Raw genomic sequence first — 20,981 nt, forward strand, 5'->3', positions numbered from 1 at the left:
TGATAGCATTTTCCATCTGCTCTGGCCCTGACACAGGCTGCTGGTGCATTTTCTAGGCTGAAACCTGTGACTGAACTGCTCTGCTAAACGCATTGAGTCAACGTCATTTGTTAGCTCAAGTGCTTGAGAACTTTGGCAAACAGAATTCATTTGCTGCTGATGCATGTTTGTCTTGCATCTGTGTGATAGCACAGAAATGTGGATTTCCAGTTTTCTTTTAAGCCCTTAAACTACCCATCTACCTAACTCCTACCTTCAGAAAAATCTTGTCATCAAAGAGCATGCAGGGTGCACAAGGTGACAGCTGAGATTACCCAAATTCCCTTCTCTTATTACTTAATTTCAGTTTACATTGAATGGTAGAATAAATAAATCAAAAGGAAGCAAAAAGGGCAGTAATCACACATTTTTAATCCACAAATATGATAATACATCATATACTTAGGGTGACCTGAACATTGCCTGTATTTTAGCAATGTTATTACATACCAAGCTACAAAAGTAAACAATGGAGATACAGGGTAGGCAAGTATGAGAAATACTTGAAAACATCTCTTTCCTTAAGGCTACTCAGATTTATAAATAAAACACAGATGTTCAGCTGGTGTGTCTAAAATACCAGAATCTGAATATTGATACTTGCAACACACAAACAGAAAGTCACAGAGATCCCTTTCCTTTGGACATCTTGAATGTGAAATAATCCTTTCTCTGGCTTTAAAAAACAAAAGATCTTAAATTTGTTTGCCACAAGTGAAATAAGCACACAAAATCTGAAATTGGCACTGAGACAGGAGTGTTGGATACAATAAATACTGTTCAAAAGCATCGACTGACAAGTACATGCTTGGAAAAAATGTAGCTAATGCTGCATGTACCTATGGCTCTGCAAATGGCTGATCTTGCAACTCCAGATGTTGGTGTTTTGTTACTGTTCTGTGTTGCAAAGGAGTTGTCCACCCTCATTGACACTAATTTTAATTTTTATGGTTAAAGGAAAGATGAGGGAAAATTTACACCATTATAAGCTGCTTTGCTAATATCTTGTGCTGCCATTTTTACTGTGCTCCAAGCGATTTCTCCTGGGAACAGATAAAAATCCATGTAGCACAATCCAAGTGAATATGATCTGGGTATGTGTATTCTCTGCATAAAAGTGTGATAGTAAGAACTGTTGTTGTAAGAGATAAAACACAGTTATGGTGAGGAAAGACAGAAGAAGAATAAAATTTTGAACAGTTTTCTCTACCATCATAGTGTTTAAAAATTTAAATGAGAAAGATTATATTTTTTTTTAAATCCTAGAGTAATAAATTATCAACACTGGAAGTTTTCTGTAGAGAGGAATGGCTTTCAAATATATTTTCTTGCCTTTGTCAAATTTCAAACGCATCTTTGTATTATATGTGATATGGAAGGTGTTATCTCCAGATAATGGGGCTGTCTGCTGTCTGTGTCAAATAAAAGTAGCTGGTACATGACCCTGAAATACCAGTAGATGGAAGTGAGGCTGGAGGATAACATGTAGAGGGCAAAGATGATAGATTTCTGAACACACTTCCTTTAGTGTCAGCACCTTCTCAGCTCCAGGATCCTACAAGTGCCAAGCTTGTCTATCTGCTCTTTTCCAGTTCTCCCTTAATCCTAACAAAACTGTGCAGAAACCAGTATTTCTTTGCAAAATGTTTCCAGATTGAAGACATTGGTCTATTTCATTAAAAAAGGGGGAAATAACCCAAGTCACTGACAACATTCTGAAGAAATCATTCATGAAGCTCCATGGAGTTTCTAAGACTGTTCTCTTCAGGCTCCTGCAGATGTACTATCCTTGGATGGCACTGCAAGCATGAATGGGGCTTCCTTTATCACACCTGGTTTAGTGTAGGCACAAATTAATGTCTTGGACATGTTAAACTGCATGTTTTATCTAGGCTGAATGTTTTCATTCCCTGAGGATAGGGAATGTAGATGTCGCTCCATTGGTGTCGCTCCATTGATGTTGCTCCATTCGTATCACTCCATTGGTGTCACCCCACTGGTGTCTTCGTCATGTTCATCTTCATAGGTGCAATTTCAAACTCCTCGCAAAGAATGTGTTGTTCTGTCAGGCAAAACAGTAAGAGCACAAAGAGCAGCACATCCTTTGGGCTAAACTTGCCTGATGTTAAACAAGCCCTGAGAGTGGGAAACTGATGTACTGCTTTGTCTAGTTTTCTGATTACCTCTGAGCTCGAACTGTTGAGCTGCTTTTCCAGTTTAAAATGAAACCTTCCCCATGTTAGCAGGTATGAAACAAAACTCTCTAATGGAAACACTACTTCATTATTGAGCAGTTATTTAAATTTTCTCCCACTTCCACTCAGTTTGTATTATTTGGTATTCTCCTATCAGACTTCTTAAATACCATGCAAAATCAGAGATGGCTTCTCATATTGATTCCTGATCCTTTTGAAAGGAGTGAGCTTAATCCATTACAGCCCTACTTTCTGTCTAAGCTTTTTCATGGAGATAATAAAAACATATGCACCAAGAGCCTGGGGGTAAATTCCATGCATCGCTCTTTAGCCTTCACCTGTCTAGTTTTACATAGCCATGCACTTGAGTTTACTTTCTTTTCCCATGTTCAGCCTTGTACACAAAGGTAGTAAGATTGTGGTGTGTAGCAATCTCTTTCTCAACAATACCAGAAGCCTTGTTCGCTCTGCTTCTTGGAAAAGACCAAGTTATTGGAACAAAACATTAAAATTGATAGCTTTCTGATTGAAGTTCATCATGAACCTGGTGAGCACTTTCTGGCCCTTGTTGGAGACTGTACTAAGAGACCGGAGGGAAGGAAGCTCGCTTGCTCACCGTGGCTCATGAAGGGTGGCCAGTTCTGGACAGAAGTTTTTGGTTGGCTTCTTGGTTTGGAGCATGGTTTCAAAGTACCTTCTCATCAAGTAGTTTGTTGATGCCATCACAGATCTTTTTGAGGTATGGCCGACAATCCCCATCAAGACTGTACAGGGCAGTTAGAAACTCCACATCCGCAAAGTGGTTGAAGACGTGGTTGATGCGCCCATGGGATCTTGGTGTCAGGTGTCGATCTACCAGTTCATGCACAAGGTCTTTACATTCATTCAGAAGTTCTGCAAGAACATTTCTGTCAAAAGTGTACTCTACCTCATAGAAACTGACAATTGTCATTGCAGTTTGGTTCAGCTTCTTTCTGAACTTGTCTACGATTTCCAGCTCTTCATGGTTGAACTGATTATTTCGATACAGGATCCCAATTTTTATTGCCACTTTAATCAGGTCTTTCATAATTTTATGGGCTTCCTTTTTGTTTCTCGTATGTTCCTTTGTTACTTTGTACAGCTCATCAAAGATTTCACTGCTTGTGTCATCGATGAGCATGTTAGCCATGGTTTTGGTTGCCATTTTACTCAGGATCTTTTTCTGGGCTTGCAGTGCGAGATTCTTGGAACTGAAATAATCAGGACCTGTTTCAGAATAGGAGAGAAGAGGAGAAAGGTTAATTTTATTTGGTGAATAATTTTCACAAGCACTTAAGAAATTAGTATCCATGTGCTTAACTGAAATGTTATGTGTAACACTGATCATTACATATAACAGGAACACTTCCAGCACTATTTCCAGGTATCCTTAGGGTCTCAGACATCCATGTTTCAGGTTTTGCTGTCACTGAGGTTTTTTGCTTACAAATTAAGAACAGAACATTCTGGCAGGGGATATCTTGTGCTGATTCTTTGCTAGGCTTTTAATTTTGAAGTTCAATATTAAAGCCTTCTTGGCAGAGAGATCCCTTGAGATGTTGAGGTCAAAATAATACATAAGCTATCAGAGACAAGCAAAACGAGATAGTGACAAATAAATACATGACCCTGAAAGAGTTATACTTTCGTCATTGGGAGGCACTGTTGTTCCACTGTTAGACTAAGCGGCATCTCAGCTAAGGGTTAACAAGACAGATTCAATTCATCAGCGTGGATTTGGCACATGGTTTAGTGATGGACTTTGCAGTGCTGGGTTAATGGTTGGATTTGATAATCTTATAGGTCTTTTCTAACCTCACCGATTCTATGATTTATTTTGCTTTAATCCCTAGTAGTGACGCCTTTCTTGATTGTTACAGGTTTGCAAAGCTACAGGATGTGATTTTTGTGGCACATTGGTACTTCAGTGCATGCAGTCCCACCACATGAAAGCACTCAAGCTATTTGCTGTACATTTATCAAATAAATATCTTAGATTTTTTTAATCTTTTACCCATCTGTGCAAGCTTCACCCAGCACCTGAGTGAGCATGTGGCTACCCCTGCTGGACTCTATCCAATGAGCTTCTAGAGTTATTGCTAGAGGTTAATTTGACCTTCCTATGGTTTTCACATTAATGTTGGTTTTTAACTCACCCTGTATGGAGAAAGTAAACTAAACAGAAAGCTTTTGTATGAAATAATCACCCAGTTTAATACTAGGATACTGAAGTCTCTGTTGGATCAAAGGGCATTTTGTCGCTGCAGCCAAATGCTGGTGGGCATGTACTTGGGCTTACAGCTGATGAGGTGGGTGCTGAGTGCCAGCAGAGAGCCCTCTTTGGTACCAGATACCTTCCTTGCCTTTCCCTCGCACCTCCTCTCAGTGTTTGCTCATGCAGAGGTGATGCCTGTCTTTACCTGCCAGCTGCAGACTTCACTCTGCTCACTGGGAGACCAGAACCTTGGCTGGTGCAAGAGGAATGGAGGTAACCAATGGAGGTAATCACCAACAGGTTATGGATAACAGTGACAATCACAGTTTCCAGTGCTGATTTGATTTTGGAGCCTGGGTGGGTTGAAGCTGGTTGGGTGAGCTCTGGGGCCCCTTTCCAGCCTCCAGCATGGAGACGCTGTCACCTCACTGCATAGCTGTCATCTGTCACATCTGTCCATGGCTGAGTCTGCTGTGCAGCCTCATTCATGCTGCCATGGATTCACCCTCTCCTTCCTCCCCATGCTCCCTACATCCTCTCATGAGGAAAAAGGGGCGCTGAGTGGCCTGCAGTCACTTTGAATAAGTAACCCTCTGAATTTCAAGTCTTCTGTTTAAATCCTGTTTTTCAAGTTAGCTGGAATATTAAAATTGTCACCTTTCTTTGTGTGCTACAGCTCTACTACTGTGCAGCATGAAAGAGTAACATTTAATTGCAAATGAACCACCACCTGGAAAAAATAATTCAGTGTGCTTAAAAGAATTGTCTGTCATTTGGAGAGAAAATTGTGGGGCTGAGCTGCCGACTGGAGGAAATGGAAAAAAATACAATCTAGAAATGATAAAACCAGGATGAAAGCATTCTTTCACTTAGCAGTACGTGGGTATATAAATAGTATCAGTGATGAATAATTATGTGCATTTGATACAGTAAAATGGAAGATTAATATCAGTGTCTGTTCCTGTAGTGTTTGCTATTAATCAAGTGGATGCAGTTGTTCAGTATCTGTTTTGATCAAAACCTGCAAACAACTGCAGTTAGAATACTGAGTTTTCTAATGCTCATGACACGTGTGTGTCACTGTCACCAGGTCACAGACCTGATGGCTCCTGCTGTGCCCAGCTCCCCTGCAGGGAGACCTCTGCTGAGCCATGGCAATTCTGCAGCTGGAGCCAAAGCAGCGGTCATGGAGCACAGAAAGCAGTGGCTGGCAAAGCACTGCATCCCCTCGTGCATCTCTGGTGTGCCAGGACATCTGTGTGGGAGCCAGGACCAGCACAACCACCAGCACGTTCTCACACACACAGGCATGCAGCTGCCCTATGTGCTTTCTGAGAGACATTTGATGCTATATGAACACATCGAGGCTTCTAGTAAACTTAGCAGAAGTGAGGTTTGGCCACAAATAAGTAGTTCTGAGGTTATGTTCCTGTATTCAAAGTCTTGGCCATCATCCATGAAACTGAACAGAGCATGATCTTGAAAGGTGGGTTTCTTCCCCCAAGGGTTTGGTACCTTAAATGACCGTAACACAGCTCCCAGTGAAAGGTGCACAAGCTACGAAATGGGCAGCACAACTAGAAAGCATCAGGCGGAGTTTAACTGAATGTTGGGGCTGGAGCATTTTTCCATGGCAGATCCCAAGAGTGGTATCTGGTATTTAACAGCATGAGGCTGAGCTCCTTCTCACCTCTCTAGAAGTGAAATAAAAAACTGTTATTTCATTGGCTCTGCTAAACTTTTTTCTAGAAGCTGTATTCCCTGTTCCTCTATCCTTCCCTTTACCATATAGCCTGAATGCTATATCCATCCCCTCCTCTCATATTTCTTGCTCTCCTCTGCTCAAATCAGGTCCACAGTTTCCTGGCTCCTATCCTTCCTGTGGCCCCCTTCACCACCCTGTGCTCTTGTCTCTCCAGCCTGTCTCACCACGGTGGCTCTACACCTCAGCTGTGCCAGCCATGGGTGCTCAGAGCCCTCAGAAACCAGACAGATCCAATTACTTTGTGCACTCCTTTCCCCTGCCTCCTCCCATGATCTGTGATCGCTGGTAATCAGTTTCCCCACCATGACTGCCATGCACTTCTCCCAGACGACTGTCCCAAGTGGACAAGGTGCCAGTGGAGAAGGGCAGTGCTTGGTGGGGGCACAGCACCTGTAGCATAGGATGGTGCTGTGTGTTAATCCAGAAGCTGCAGCCCGCTGCCACAGTGCCTCCGCCACATCAAGAAACCACCGAGAGCTCAGGGAGGAGGAGCACTGGTGCATCCCAGCTGCATGAGCAAGCGGCCAACCTGGACTCTGGGATCAGCGCTCTGCAGAGCCTCAGCCCCCGGTCTCCAGCTGCCTGAGTGCCTGCTGGTGGGGTCAGGCAATGTGCATGCAGTGAGGAGGAGGTAGACAGCAGTCACCAGCCCCCTTTTGCAGCCCAGACAATGGCGTGGGGGCTGTTTGCAAAGGGCTGTGCTCAGCTTTGCTTATATTCAGGGCATGCACAGCTTTACAGCAGGGTGTGCTGGAAGGCATGAGAGAGGGTGTTTGGATCCCTGCCTCCAAAATCACGTTGTGTGCAGACACCAAGGTGACGCTTTGCCTTTCCAAGATCACAAGTAGTTAGCCACATGATTAAATCCAGGCTTTCATGGGGACTGCAGGTTTACTGTGGCAGTCTTTTCTTACTGCAGCACATTGCTCATTACACAAAAAAACAACATCTTTGCCTCCTACATACAGCAATTCTATTTTCTGCTTGCTTTCATACAGCAAAACAACTCAGCAACAACATTATAGATGCCATTAGCTTTCAGGAACATTACACCAAAGCTAAAAATGAGAAACCAGCCTCTGAGTGTACTGCTTTGCTGGGTAATGATTAGCTTCCATTATAGGAAATCTGACATCAGTTTTTACTGAAGTAAGGACCAGTTCTGCCTTCAGATCTGTTTGTTCCTCTCTCTCTGTCAGCCAGGGAGTTGTGTATGATAAAAGCTAACAAAAAAGGCCCTCATGATGGGATTGGTCCCACAGCAATCTTCCATCCTCCAGAAAGTGCAGTTCTTCAAACCTGTGTTTCCACAGCTGTAGTGCCTGAAGAGGGAATGGCACAGACCCAGCTTCATGAGGGACCAAAGGGAGAGGCTCCCTGTGCTTCGGCAGTCCTGTGGTCAGGATGCTACACTGCTCCCTGCCAGTTACAGCCCTGCTTCTGGCACATGGTGCTGGGTATGACAAAGATGTCTCTCATCCACTAAACTTAATAACAGGATTGCTTAATAACAGAGTTGCCTAATAACAGAAGTGTGGAAAAAGTTTGGCAACTCTAGAGGATGGATGCAGAAGTTTTGTATTTTAAAAGTTTTTGAGACAAAAATGCAAGAGCATCTGTAATATTCTTGAAACATTTTGGTTCCAGATGGCTGTACCCAGTACAAAATGATTAAAACTAAATGCTCAGCAATACTATTTTCATGTAAATATCCATTCAGCCACTCTGTACAAAACACATGGCAGAACCAGTAAACCAGAACATGCTCTCAGGAGAGAGCCTGGTCGACGTTGTCTGGAAGCAATTACGCAGACACAGAAACAAATCCCTGATATGAATCCATTTCCCTCCCAGTTTGCCACTTCTTAGTCAAAGCCTTGATAAAGTTTTGCAGCCAGGGTATTTTCTCCACTGGCAAAGGGCTGAAATGTGTTGAAGTGAGCTCTGAAGGGAGTGCTGCCTCACAGGTGAAAACGGGGAGAGTAGGAGTTAATCTGAAGTGTCTCTGTGGAGTTTGTCTAGTGCAGTTTTAATTGTATTAGCAGTCTTGCTTGGAGAGGAGGGATGCAAAGCAATCTCTCTGGTTCTGTGGAGTTACATCCGACACTGGGAGCTGTTTCCGCAGTGCCTTCTGCAGCTTGCTCTAATTAATCAATTACCTCAACCACTGACTTCACCTGGTCTAAAGTGAATCACACTTGGAGCTGTGTCTGATCTCCCATGTGCTGTGAGTACAACCCCAGCTCCCAGCAGCTGGTGATGGGCTGTTTTCAACTGATTGCCAAGCAGTGTATTGGACAGGGGTTTAGCTTGAGAGGTGAGCTGAGCTGTGGTAAGTTAAAGGACTGAGCTAAAGGCATGAAAATAATGCAGACTGCAGTGGGATTCTGCATCCTGGCAGGAATGGGAGGTGATGGGAATGTGAAAAGGTCCTTGCCTCTGTGCTCCAGTTGTGCTGTAAGTAGGCAAAGGGCTGAATCTTAACAAGTGAGAAAGACACTGGAAAGTGAAGATGATGTAAGGCTGACATACTTCTAATACTCCTGTATCCTCAATTTTCAAATGCAGAACAGCCTCTGCAGCAAAAGACAGGCTTTGAGGAGTCAGCAGTGCTGTTGGAAATGTAGGCACCCCTCCAGCTGCTAGCAGTTGCTCAAGAAGCGTAACCAGCAGGTCAAAGGAGGTGATCCTGCCCCTCTACTCTGCTCTCGTGAGACCTCACTTGGAGTCTTGTGTGCAGTTCTGGTGTCCTCAACATAAAAAGGACATGGAACTGTTAGAACAAGTCCAGAGGAGGCCACGAGGATGATCAGGGGACTGGAGCACCTTTCATATGAAGACAGGCTGAGAAAGTTGGGGCTGTTCAGCGTGGAGAAGAGAAGGCTGCATGGAGACTTCATAGCAGCCTTCCAGTATCTGAAGGGGGCCTACAGGGATGCTGGGGAGGGACTATTCATTAGGGACTGTAGTGACAGGACAAGGGGTAATGGGTTGAAACTTAAACAGCAGAGGTTTAGATCGGATATAAGGAAGAAATTCTTTCCTGTTAGGGTGGTGAGGTACTGGAATGGGTTGCCCAGGGAGGTAGTGAATGCTCCATCCCTGGCAGTGTTCAAGGCCAGGTAGGACAGAGCCTTGGGTGATATGGTCTAGTGTGAGGTGTCCCTGCCCATGGCAGGGGGGTTGGAACTAGATGATCTTAAAGGTCTTTCTAACCCTAACTATTCTATGATTCTGAGACTGTGGGAGATGGACTAAGCCAGGGTACAGGCACACTCCAAGGAGTCTGCCACAGTATGGGGTAGCTGGGTTGTGAACACTGGTGTAGGAATGTGCTGTTTTAGTGATTTGTGTGACCCAGTTTGTATTTTAACCTGGTGCCTACCTGCCCCTGAACCTGGAGAGTCTGGACAGCCAAGGAGAATGAAGGAGGCAGCTGCATGATAAAGCTCTTGCAGAGAGGTAAATGAACAGTAGATATCTGCACGGTTATTCCACTGTTGCTTCTGGTAGTTTAGAAAGCTGGCAGCTTATTTCATTATAACCTGGAGTGATCTGTGATGTCTCTTTATCTTGACATCAATAGTTAAGAAAGCATAAATAACGTTTGAAGAAAATAAGAGCAAGGAGTTTTATGAAGCTGATACATAAAACTATAAGGAAAAGAAAAACCTAGCGCAGAGTTGGAAATGAGTGTGTAGAAAAACAAAGAGCAAAAAGATCTAGTTGTTTCATTTGCAACTTTTGGGCAACATAGAAGTAATGAGCTACAAACCTATGTGTTTCGTTTATCCTTTAAGGATTCCTTACATGCTATAAAACCGACTTGAAAAGTAAACCACAGAACTCAGGATTTCAAAATAGCTCTAAAAGCAGGCAGGAAAAAAAAGTGCACTAAAAGCACTTATTCCATAGCATTTAGCATGTCAGCCAGGGTGTTAACTCTAAGTGTGTGTGTTGCTCTTGGACAGCTACAGGATCACTGCAGAAGAAACATTCAGTGTTTCCAGTAACTTTAAGCCAAGAAATCCAATAGACCAGATGGAATATATCAGCTTTCTGGGAGGGCCAATGTAAACATCTGTAAGCACCAGGGGCTCGGTGCTCAAACTCTTAACACTTCTATATTGTTACTATGAACATAAAAGGGTTGCTCATCTTCGTAGTGGAACAGGGAATTACAGACTGATAATTATATGATCCTGGGAGAATGTACTGGTATCCAAATGTCTGAAGGCAAGACTAGCACGTGCTGGAAATGGCAACAATAGGCCTGTACAGGGGGAACATGACTGAATGGAAAAAGGAAAAAGACCATTTTTCCCTTCCGTGCTTTATAAGAGCAGCAATCATGCTGCAAAAAAGCACTGTCTGGGAATCTAGCAACTGGAGATGTGTAGTGATACTCTTATTTCAGCAGCTGGTTTTTATTTAGCATTTACTTTATTAACAGTTCTTGTTGCTACATACTTGAGCGTGCCTTTCAGTACCTGGCAGAGGTGGTGGTAGGCTGGGGAGCCCCTTCTGTAAAGAGAAGAGGCACAATGCAGAACAAGCCTTGAAACTATTGTCGTTGTTCTGGTAAAGCCTCCAGAGATGATACCAAGGGGGAGAGGAGCTCAACTGCAGTCTCCATCAGCTCTGCTGGAGTTGCCAAGAAAGGGTTTGGCTAAGATGCTCTCCTGCTACCCCCAGTAGCTGGCTGGGGATTGAACTACACTGTTGTACTCTTCTACCCTGTCTAAACACAGCAGTTGTCTGGGTGACAGTGCTGTCCTGTGGCTGAAACTGGCCCATGGTGTGGAAACCTTCACAAAAGCTCCCTTGGTGATATGGCACAGCTGACATTATGCCATGTTTTTTTATGGCTGCTATTTGATACTAATACACTTGGTCATATCCTGGAAACTCGCATCCAGCATGTGAGAGAGGAAACCACTCCCTGACAAAAAGGCTCAGTGAGGATCATCTCCATGTGTTGTATCCTGGTACCAGGCAGCAACTGCTTTGCTAACAACCCAGCAATTGGATCTGGCCTGCCAAGTACGAGCTTGGCACATGCAAGAAGGAAAGTTGTCTCTCCGAAAGCAGTTACTTAAGATCCTAATTTTATCCTGATAGCATATATCAGAACCAAACCTAAATCCAGCTGCAGCCCAGGGAATGGCATATTTGAAGAGTTACTTATCGGTGTTCAGTTTAAGCTTTGCACCTCCCATTTTGTAGCATGCAGGGAGGCTTTTCCAAGGCAGCAAACACATCTGGTTAGCTTCTGGCAGCTGATGGTGAGTGTAAACAATGCAGAGCTTGCTTAAACAACACACGTGGGGGGACACCAAGTATGAAGAAGGCTTTGCTCTTATCTGAAAGTGCCCAGGTGTTACAGAATTAAGTAAGTCTACAAGGAGTGATAGCGAAATACTGTGGTGTTTGGGTTGTTGAAGCTTTCCTATGTAACTAAAACAGGTTTTAAACTGAACACTGTATTTCATAAAGCGGTTCAGTCTCTCAGTGTCAGCTCATTATGTCGATAGAAAGTGCAAGCTCCAATGAGAAGACTGAGCACCCCTACCCCAGAAGCTGCTGGTTTAACTCTGCCCGACACTCCAAGGCAAAGCTTGCACACTGGTGACAAAGGTTTTACAAGGGAGGAATGTGCAACAGGTTGAGACGTAACAGACCAAGGCATTGCCTGAGCTGATCTTTAGGGAATGGGAATGCGGGAGGATTGGTTACTACCCTATTGTATTGACCTATTGATCCTGTTGCTCTATTTTGAGATAGGTATTGGTGATTACATTGTGGGTTTTTCTTTAAATGCTAATTTTGCTCAAAAAAAGCCTTCTAGAGCAGAGAGGCATGCTGATATATCCAAGATACTACAGTAGGATCTTGGGACAGTGCTTTGGTGGCAGTAGGTGAGGATTTTTTGGCTTTCAAATTGTGACTTCTCCCCCACCCGCTAATATATGCTATGTAGCAAATCCTGGACAGTAACTGTTGAAGAATGTAACTTCAATCTCCGAAACAGTTTGTGTTTAAACTCCTTTGTTTTCTCCACAATTACTGCATTTCTTATATTTCCTTTTAAAGACACTTCATTTAAGAATAAGGTATCATGGTGACTATGTACCAGAAATACCTAATTAGACAAATAATTATTATCTCTATAGGAAAATTATGCTTCTCTTAATGTCCAGCCATGTAATTTTCACAACAGGACAGTAATGAGTTCTTTGATATGTGCTAAGGAACTGTTTATTGCTTAGATGGGACAAAGTCTCTGGGGAAGCATCAGGCATATAATGAATGATAAACCAATTATCTCGTTAAGTTAAAAAGCCTCACAGGCTTCTTTAAAAGGACTCTGCCATCACATTCTTCCACACAAAAGTAACAATTATCTAGAAAAGAAAGGACTTCTTGCCAAAGTGTTATTTGCTACCATGCCTTTTAGAAGCCATGAGGAACCCTTCAAGTTCTTGCAGCTATTCTGATTTTATCCAGGTGCAATTATTGTAGCAACTTCTCTTTGTAGATAATCTGTAAAACCTGCCTGCAGTTTTACTTTATGATTGGTTTCTAAATCAGTAAATTCTGTTTTGAACAAAGACTTGAAGAGGAAAAAAACCAAAAAACTTGCAAGCACTGAATCATAGATAATCCAGCCTGTGTTATCTAAGCATGGGGAATACAGCTATGCATCCTGGAAGCCAGCAGCTAGAATCGTTTAAAGCTGCTGCGGCTTTCTGATTTCAGTACATACCATCTCTCTTGATCCAAAAATGCAGTAATAATTCAGTCTCTCCTCTTGCCCCTCTAAAACAAACGCATCACCACCTGCCTCAGACTACACACAGAGAAAAAACAGAGCCAGGGCAGGCAGTGTACGACTGTCTGGTAGGTGCTTTCCACTGGCTATATCTGTGCACAGTGATCACCTGCAGAAGCACATCTCCTGGTTCAACCTCTGGCTATGTTTTCCTGCTGTAGATGGGGGATTTGGTGCCCAGGAGCAGCTGTTCCCTTTTTCTGGTGTTTATTTGACCAATATGACAGTTGCAACAGGTCTTGGGGGGACTGAGTCCATGTTAATGAATTGGATTCCTGATCAGTCTGCGCAAGCTTTTCTGTGTTCTTGAATACCCTCTGTGATAGGGTGAGGGAAAGATGAGGGCTGTAGAAGCATCTGTGCTTTTGTGGGCTCGATACTTGGCAATTGCCACATTATCACTCCTGGTTAAAAGGAGGTGCAGATTTCCCTGTGCTTCTGTAGCCAAAATGCTTTCTATTCCTTCCACATAAGTCTCTTTAGCATGCAGGAGCCACTTGTTCCCAGTAGGAACATAATAATATGCTGTTAGTAAGGCAAGGCCTGGCAGTATCAGCCCTAAATATTAAACAACCTCTGTGTAGCATGTGTGCTTTAAACAGATAAAGTGCAGCTAAGAAACAGGCGATTGGGTACTGGTTCACAGATCTCTCTCTCCCCCACCTCTCATTTCTGATCTCCCTCAGGGAGAAAATTGAGGGTTTATTTTTGTGCCTTAAAGTTGCCTGTTGTTCCAGTACACTCCAGAGTTACAACGTCCTTGCCTTTCACATATAGTAACTCTATTTTTATCTCTAATATATTAAGAGTGGCATGAAAAATAACCATGTCTATGCTCCAGGGATGTACAAAATTCCATGAGAAAGCAAGTAATGGAGACCTGAGGGGAGCTGGTCTGAAGATGCTCTGAAACTCCAAGTTGGCATTTCTCTATAGCTTAATAGGAGGCTTAAAAATAGGGGGAAAAGTATTTCTGTTAAAGCAGGTCAAGGTGAATAAACTTTCAAACCTCCCACAACAGGCTGTAACTGCAGAAGGTGTCAAGCTGCTGCTGACCAAGCAGGCTCCCAGCTGCACAAGTCTGAGCTCTGCTACATCCAGGGGGAGAGGATGGGGGTTGGCAGCTCCAGCACTGCACCCATGCAGAACTACACCAGTATCTATCTCTGCCAAGCATATGGTTCTGTTCACCACCCCCCAGCGCGCTGTTCAGATACACCCAAAATAGCCCACCTTGTCCTACAGAGGGGAGTGACTGGAAGCAACACTGAAATTCACTCTTGTCATGTGTTTTTGTCTTGTTTTTAAAAACCAAAACCCCATGACAGTACTGTTTAGCTTTCTGTGCTTGAAATGCGTTGAGTACACTGACACAGTGCAAGTGTTGGATGGGTAGAGGTAACACTGAACAGTGTGTGTATGTAAATGGCAAGAAGCCAAGGGAATTTGGGGGTGAAGGGGAAAGGCAGGATGTTTAACTTTGGAATTGATTGAAGTTCATGGTATTTGTGCATCTGGTTTGGTTGTTTTGGTTTTTATGAACACCATGAGATATATTGTTTTGCTACCTTGGTATTTGGTTGCTTGACCAGCAGGTTTTAAGAAAGTGATGCATAGAAGGGGAATAAATCAATTGCAGAGATCATGTACATCTGGAAAAACCTACTATGGGTCCCTAAATAAAATACCAGAGCAGCTGTTAATTTTTCTAATTAGCACAAGCCATGCTTCCAAACTCTGTTCTTAAACCAGAGAAGAAAATCAAATGAGGGAAAGACGAAGCAGGCAACAGTAGCAAGAAGTGTGGCAACAGTTATCTTTCCAAGCCAGGAACCGGCACTCTAGACTGATCAAAACATTAAAAACTCTTGAGAAAGTTTAATTAACCTTATGCATAGACTGTTGTATCATTTATATTCTTTGCTTATGTGCATTGGGGGAGTCAATTAAAGGAAAAAATCTCATGCCTACTTATAATACTTGCTGTGTTAAAGCATCATTACTTACAAGGTATGTGGGTGCTACCTATGCATGTGTACTCACAACAGTTTTCGTCCCCTCCATAATGCAAAACCTAGATTTGTAAAGGTACCTGATGTACCCCTAAGCACAGTCCAAAATATTAATTCCTAGTCTGAGAATATTCAGGAGGGAGAGGAGGACTACATAAAAATCTTGTTACTGCAACTTATGAAGTCTTTTGGGGTAAAGGAAATGCTCCCAGTTAATTCACCACTTGCCACACCAGTGACCCTCCTGGCTGCAGAGCATCCCTTGCTCTCTTTGCCCCACGTCCTTCTGCCACAGTGCACAGTGCCTCAGCAGGTGGCCATGCATTACCCTTGCTCTACGCCTGCCTGACGGATGGAGTGACCATCAGCTTTTCAGACCCAGGTTTTAAACTTAACATAGTAGTTTTCAGCAAACAGGTCCTTGCTCCACCCGTACAAACACTGCAGTGTGAATTTCATTGCCATTTGAAGCAGAGAGTTTTGTTTCCCCCAGCTCAAATTATCTGATGCCCTGTGGCACAGCTTCACAATACTGGCGCAACACCAGATGGGAATTTTGCTTATGTAAGTACATAAAGGACCTGAGGGCATCCTTCTTTTCTGAGTAAGAGCTGCTGATAATATCAGTGCCTGAATGGTGCCTGCTCTGGTTTCTTTTAACTCATCTGAAACATTTATTGTTTTTTCCCACTAGAATTATAAAGATTTCTTTAGAGACTTCTAACAGACAATCCCACTCTGGCCTGCCTGAAACAAAACTAGTTTGCTGTTTGTTTATAACCATCAGAGATGATACTGTAGAATCCACCTTCAATGAGTTAGTTCAGTGGTATAGTTATAGATGAACCAATGGTGTTACAAGTTGAAATATATATATAATTATAAAATGTCATTGCTTACCCTGGCTGACAAGCAAGTAAGTAAATTCCTTTCCTTGTAGTTTAGGGCTTTCCCCCGTTCTTCAACACAGAACAGATGAGGTGTGTGTTATGCTGGAAGAACTGCCCATGCACAAACACTGGTGCTCTGAGCACCTTTACAAGAAAAACCTAAACTGATTGTGTCAATACTGTTAATCTAGGGTGAAAGTGATGTCTTGTTTTAAGTCTGCAAATGTTAGAAAAGTATTTCTTAGCAACAAAGCTGAAACTGGAAAACCAAAAGACATGAATACTTAAAAACAGACTTTGCTTATGCCTGTTTATTGTCGCTCCCAAAAAAGGACAACAAAACTAGAGAAGTCTTCATCTACTTATTGTTTTAAACGAGTCTTTACTGTTTCCCTGGTGATCTTTTTCCCCTGCCACTAGAGAAGGATTAGCTGCTGGGGAGATGGCCAGCCCTGATTCTAAATGGAAAACTCCTGAGCAAAGGAAAAATTAACACTGGTCAGTGCAGCTGGCATTCATCATGCCCTCCACCATTTACAAGTTTTTGTGCATTTGATTGGAGATTTATTGCTGGGAAGAAAGCACATATTGCCTCATGTCTCAGATGTGATCTATAACCCTGCTTTCCTTTAAGATGAAGCCTGATTTGGACTTTAATATGTCCTTAGGTTGGTCTGCTCTGCCCTGCTCATCTGCACTGTTGGGTCAAGCATCCAATGCAGATGCACAGAACACTAAGAATGGAGTATGTGATGGATTCCATCCCCATGGGAAAAAAACAGACACAGATTATTTATCTGTCCATTCCACAAGAAGTAGGACACCTGCTGTATTCTCCGTATTTATTCTCTTTAATCCAGTCATGAAGAATGACCATTATTTATCCATAATTTTCTTTACTTAAAGGAATAGTTTTGAAGCCATGAAAACCTTAGTACAGCCTAATGAAAACGTATGCTGAGCCTTACCATAGGAGCAAAAGTTTATTTTCTGTGGAAGGATACAAAACCCAGTAAGGTGGATTTGCAATCAGTTCTGTTCGCCCTTGGTTTAAGATCTGCATGAATAGTATCTGCTGAGAATTACAGTGTCTTGCTGTTTTAGATTAAGCAAAGAAAAAAATCTTGAAGTCATACTGGAAAAGAAGGAGGAGAAACTAGCCTATAAATGATAATGTCCTTTTTATGGGTTTAAGCTAACGTTCTAAGCATATAATCAATACTTTCACACTTAACTGGCCCAAGCAGCATAAATAACATCTTACAGTCAAAGCTCCTTTAGAGAATAAATGCTAATGAAATAATCTGGTTTTGCACTTTCATCTCGTTCATGGTGTGTATATATATTGCAAAACATATCATGTCAGGAGGAGCATCCTCATAACAGGGACACTTTCTCTGTCATCAGGGAGTCTCTAACAACAGTTTAACAGCAGTTGTAACCACCCATGGTGCAGAAGTTCACTCTAAGTGCAACTCTTTATTTAAAGAAAGCAAAAAATGGAAAAGATGCTGGACAAGTACTGAAACAGTCAAGGCTGCTCTTAGGAGGTCTGCTTCATTATTCTGAGGCATGTGAGTAACAGCAATGTGTTGTAGGTGTGTTGTTGCTTGTTAATATACATATATGTATCCTCATCATATGATACTGCAGCTGTATGGAGTGAGGAGGGAATCTGCAGAGGAAACATGAAAAAAATCACTACCTTTATGTTACTTAAAGAAAACCTTGAAAGGAGAAGTCTCAATGATAAGCACAGATAAGCAGAATGTGGCTCTCTCCTGAGGTGTCAATTCTGAGAAATGTCTGAGTACATATGTACTGAGGTTATATGTGCTGATACCTACACCTGTCCTGAAAGCATCAGCTGAACCCAGCATAATGCAGAACTGTTACCTCTTAATACAGCAGTAACAACAGTCGCTAGAGAGACTCCACATGAACTGAATCAGGCCCTGCCTGGTATTAGGAGAAAGAAACGTAGCACAGACCACATGCTGTTATCATCTCGCTGTTTCAGATACTAGCAAAACTGCTGCTGCCTTTAGATCTGGTTAATGCTACCAGAATTATAGAGAACTCTGCTAAAAAAGTGTGCTTGGGAACAAAAAAATCATTTCACCAAAACTTGTAATTTGGTCAACTTTGCCATTTCTTAATCTTAAGCATGTTTTTATAGTGTCTGTATTACATGCTGAAGAAACAGAGCTACTTTTCCTTCTGGAGCCATTCTAAGTATAGGCAGCTTCTTGAGGCTTACCAAGAAAGTTATTAAGGATTAATTTAGACCCATCTCTCCTGGATTTTGATATGTTTTCCAGGAGTGAACACCTTGTGGAGTTTCCTCAAATAGTCTAGCAGTTGCCTGAAAGGAAATAATGCTTAGCTTCCTATCACTGCTTTTTAGGGAGGTAAGCCCTTCTTTTTCACAAAGACCTAACACTGCATTCCTTAGTCCTGTTCTAAGGCTCTGCTGGATTCAGTGCTCTTTCTGCCTGAAGAAGCATGACAAAATCTGCTTCTTGCTCTAGTCTCACCAATCCCTCAGGAACAAACTGAATTCTGCCCAATCTCACGTTTCCCATTCAACTTTTTAGACAACGAAGAAAAATAATTCCTTTCTTCAAGAGGCATTTATCATAGAACCATAGAATGGCTTGGGCTGGAAAGGACTTTAAGATCATCTAGTTCCAATCCCTGCCATGGATGACTCACGCTGGACCATGTCGCCCATGGCTCTGCCCAACCTGGCCTTCGACACTGCCAGGGATGGAGCATTCACAGCTTCCCTGGGCAACCCATTCCAGTACCTCACCACCCTAACAGTGAGGAACTTCTTCCAGTCTTCCAGTATCTGAAGGGGGCCTACAGGGATGCTGGTGAGGGACTCTTCACTAGGGACTGTAGTGACAGGACAAGGGGTAATGGGTTCAAACTTAAACAGGGGAAGTTCAGATTGGATATAAGGAAGAAAGTATTTACTGTTAGGGTGGTGAGGTACTGGAATGGGTTGCCCAGGGAGGTTGTGAATGCTCCACCCCTAGCAGTGTTCAAGGCCAGGTTGGACGAAGCCTTGGGTGACATGGTTTATTGTGAGGTGTCCTTGCCCATGGCAGGGGGGTTGGAACTAGATGATCTTAAGGTCCTTTCCACCCTAACTATTCTATGATTCTATATATAACCATTCCATGATTCTATATATATACAACTGAACTTCTCCTGTTTAAGTTTAAGCCCATTCTTCTGTCTCCTATCACTACAGTCCCTAATGAATAGTCCCTCTCCAGCATCCCTATAGGCTCCCTTCAGATACTGGAAGGCTGCTATGAGGTCTCCACGCAGCCTTCTCCAGGCTGAACAGCTCCAACTTTCTCAGCCTGTCTTCATACAGGAGGTGCTCCAGCCCTAGAGCATCCTTGCGGCCCTCCTCTGGACTTGCTCCAACAGCTCCATGTCCTTATGTTAAGGACACCAGAACTGCACACAGCAGTAGAGAGTGAAGGGGCAGGATCACCTCTATCTTTATGTTCCCCACTGTGTCATATTTATGGGAACTGGATTACAGACTGCTGTGCTCATGTGTTTTGTACAGTTCAGCTTTTCCTGAAACATCTGTCTGTAGTTCCTGCTCTGTGCTCCTGCAGTAGCGTAACTTAGGGACATTCACATCTGCTAAACAGTTAGTGGAAAGCAACCGAGCCTTTAATCACATGATATATTTGTATGCTTTTAAATGGAGACTGGAGCCTTAAAAAGGAATGACTGTGTGCCTGTCATTCATTACTATTTTTCAAATACTGAAAAATCGCAAGAGTTTCCTATGGGTTTGCACTCCAAAGCCTGCCCATAGGGAATAACTGTTAGCAGGAACATTTAAGTAAACTCTATCATCAAGTTGAATGTTGCTCTAGAATAATTTAGCTTTTACCAACAGTCATTATTAATTCAGTGGAACTTCCCAGGGTGATTTAAGCCAAAAGAGACACATTTCACAGTCCTCCCTATAGAGACATAGTACATTATCTATTCAACATGAAAGGTCTGGAAGAGGAGCCCTTTGGTTTATTCTTCATTTCAATTAATGCAAATTTGAGTTGCTAGTGCTATGATATTAAGCCTTACACTACAATCTATTTGAAGCTTCCTTTGGCAAATAACTGAGCAGATTTGTAACTCAGCTGGGCTCACCTTAGTGGAGCTGGGTTCGCTGCCAAACTCAAGAGCTGGCGTGCTTTTTTTTCTCTTTTTTCCCACCCAAGTCTATTCAAATAGCTTCTTTTGCAGCAATCTGTTCTCTTCTTCTGGGCCTCATGGTGTGCTGCTGAGGACCCCTTGGCATAGTGCTAACTATTCAGGCCTGCCTTTGCCTTAGGGGTGAACTTGCTCAACTGCATTTCTTCAGCTCCTGGCAGCACTGGGTCCTCCCTAGCTACAGTCCGCTCAGGTTTGTTGTAGGAGATATGCTATCAGCATCTCCCCATCAGCCAGCTGTCTGTCCTGCCTTCAAGCCTAAAGCCTGAATATGATTTACCACTTGCTGCTTTTCAATATTCTCTCCCTAAATATTAAATATGCTCATGCTTACAGAGAAAACACTTGCAGAAGATTTACCCTTCCAGCATGCTTAACAAACATCCCTCCAATGCAAAATATGCTCATGATAAAATAATATTTTCTTACAGCAAATGGGCACCCCAGTGAGCCTCTCAGACTAGCTTCCCATTATGTGAACTCTCATCAAGTGCAGCTCAGTGGTGTTAGCATGATGCTGCATCAGTGGACACTTATTTGACTTTCATATACACAGAAATTGCTTGTGGAAAGCTTTTATCAAAGAAATAAAACTCCAAATGCCAGAAATCTCTCTCTCATATAGTGAGAGACTGCCTCAAAACCATGCTACAGCTTGCAAAATTTCTGACAAATGGAAACAGTCACTTAAAAAGCAAAAAGTAGTCAGCTGTCACTGCCCACGCTCTGGACCCACGCTCTGGACCCATGCTCATGCCCGT

At 42.8% G+C, this 20,981-nt stretch overlaps 1 protein-coding gene across 1 annotated transcript in view; it reads right to left on the reverse strand.

Moving 5' to 3' along the window:
* Positions 1-389: 389 nt before the first annotated feature.
* The window catches only part of TNFAIP8L3 (TNF alpha induced protein 8 like 3), a 49,524-nt gene continuing 28,932 nt past the window's right edge, over positions 390-20,981 (reverse strand). Inside the window, exon 2 of the mRNA XM_013128250.3 lies at positions 390-3,482. Coding sequence (XP_012983704.1) covers positions 2,920-3,482 — 563 coding nt within the window. The 3' untranslated portion in view covers positions 390-2,919. The remainder of the gene's footprint in view (positions 3,483-20,981) is intronic.

The sequence above is a fragment of the Melopsittacus undulatus genome, chromosome 9 (assembly GCF_012275295.1).
Source record: "Melopsittacus undulatus isolate bMelUnd1 chromosome 9, bMelUnd1.mat.Z, whole genome shotgun sequence".
Classification (NCBI taxonomy): domain Eukaryota; kingdom Metazoa; phylum Chordata; class Aves; order Psittaciformes; family Psittaculidae; genus Melopsittacus; species Melopsittacus undulatus.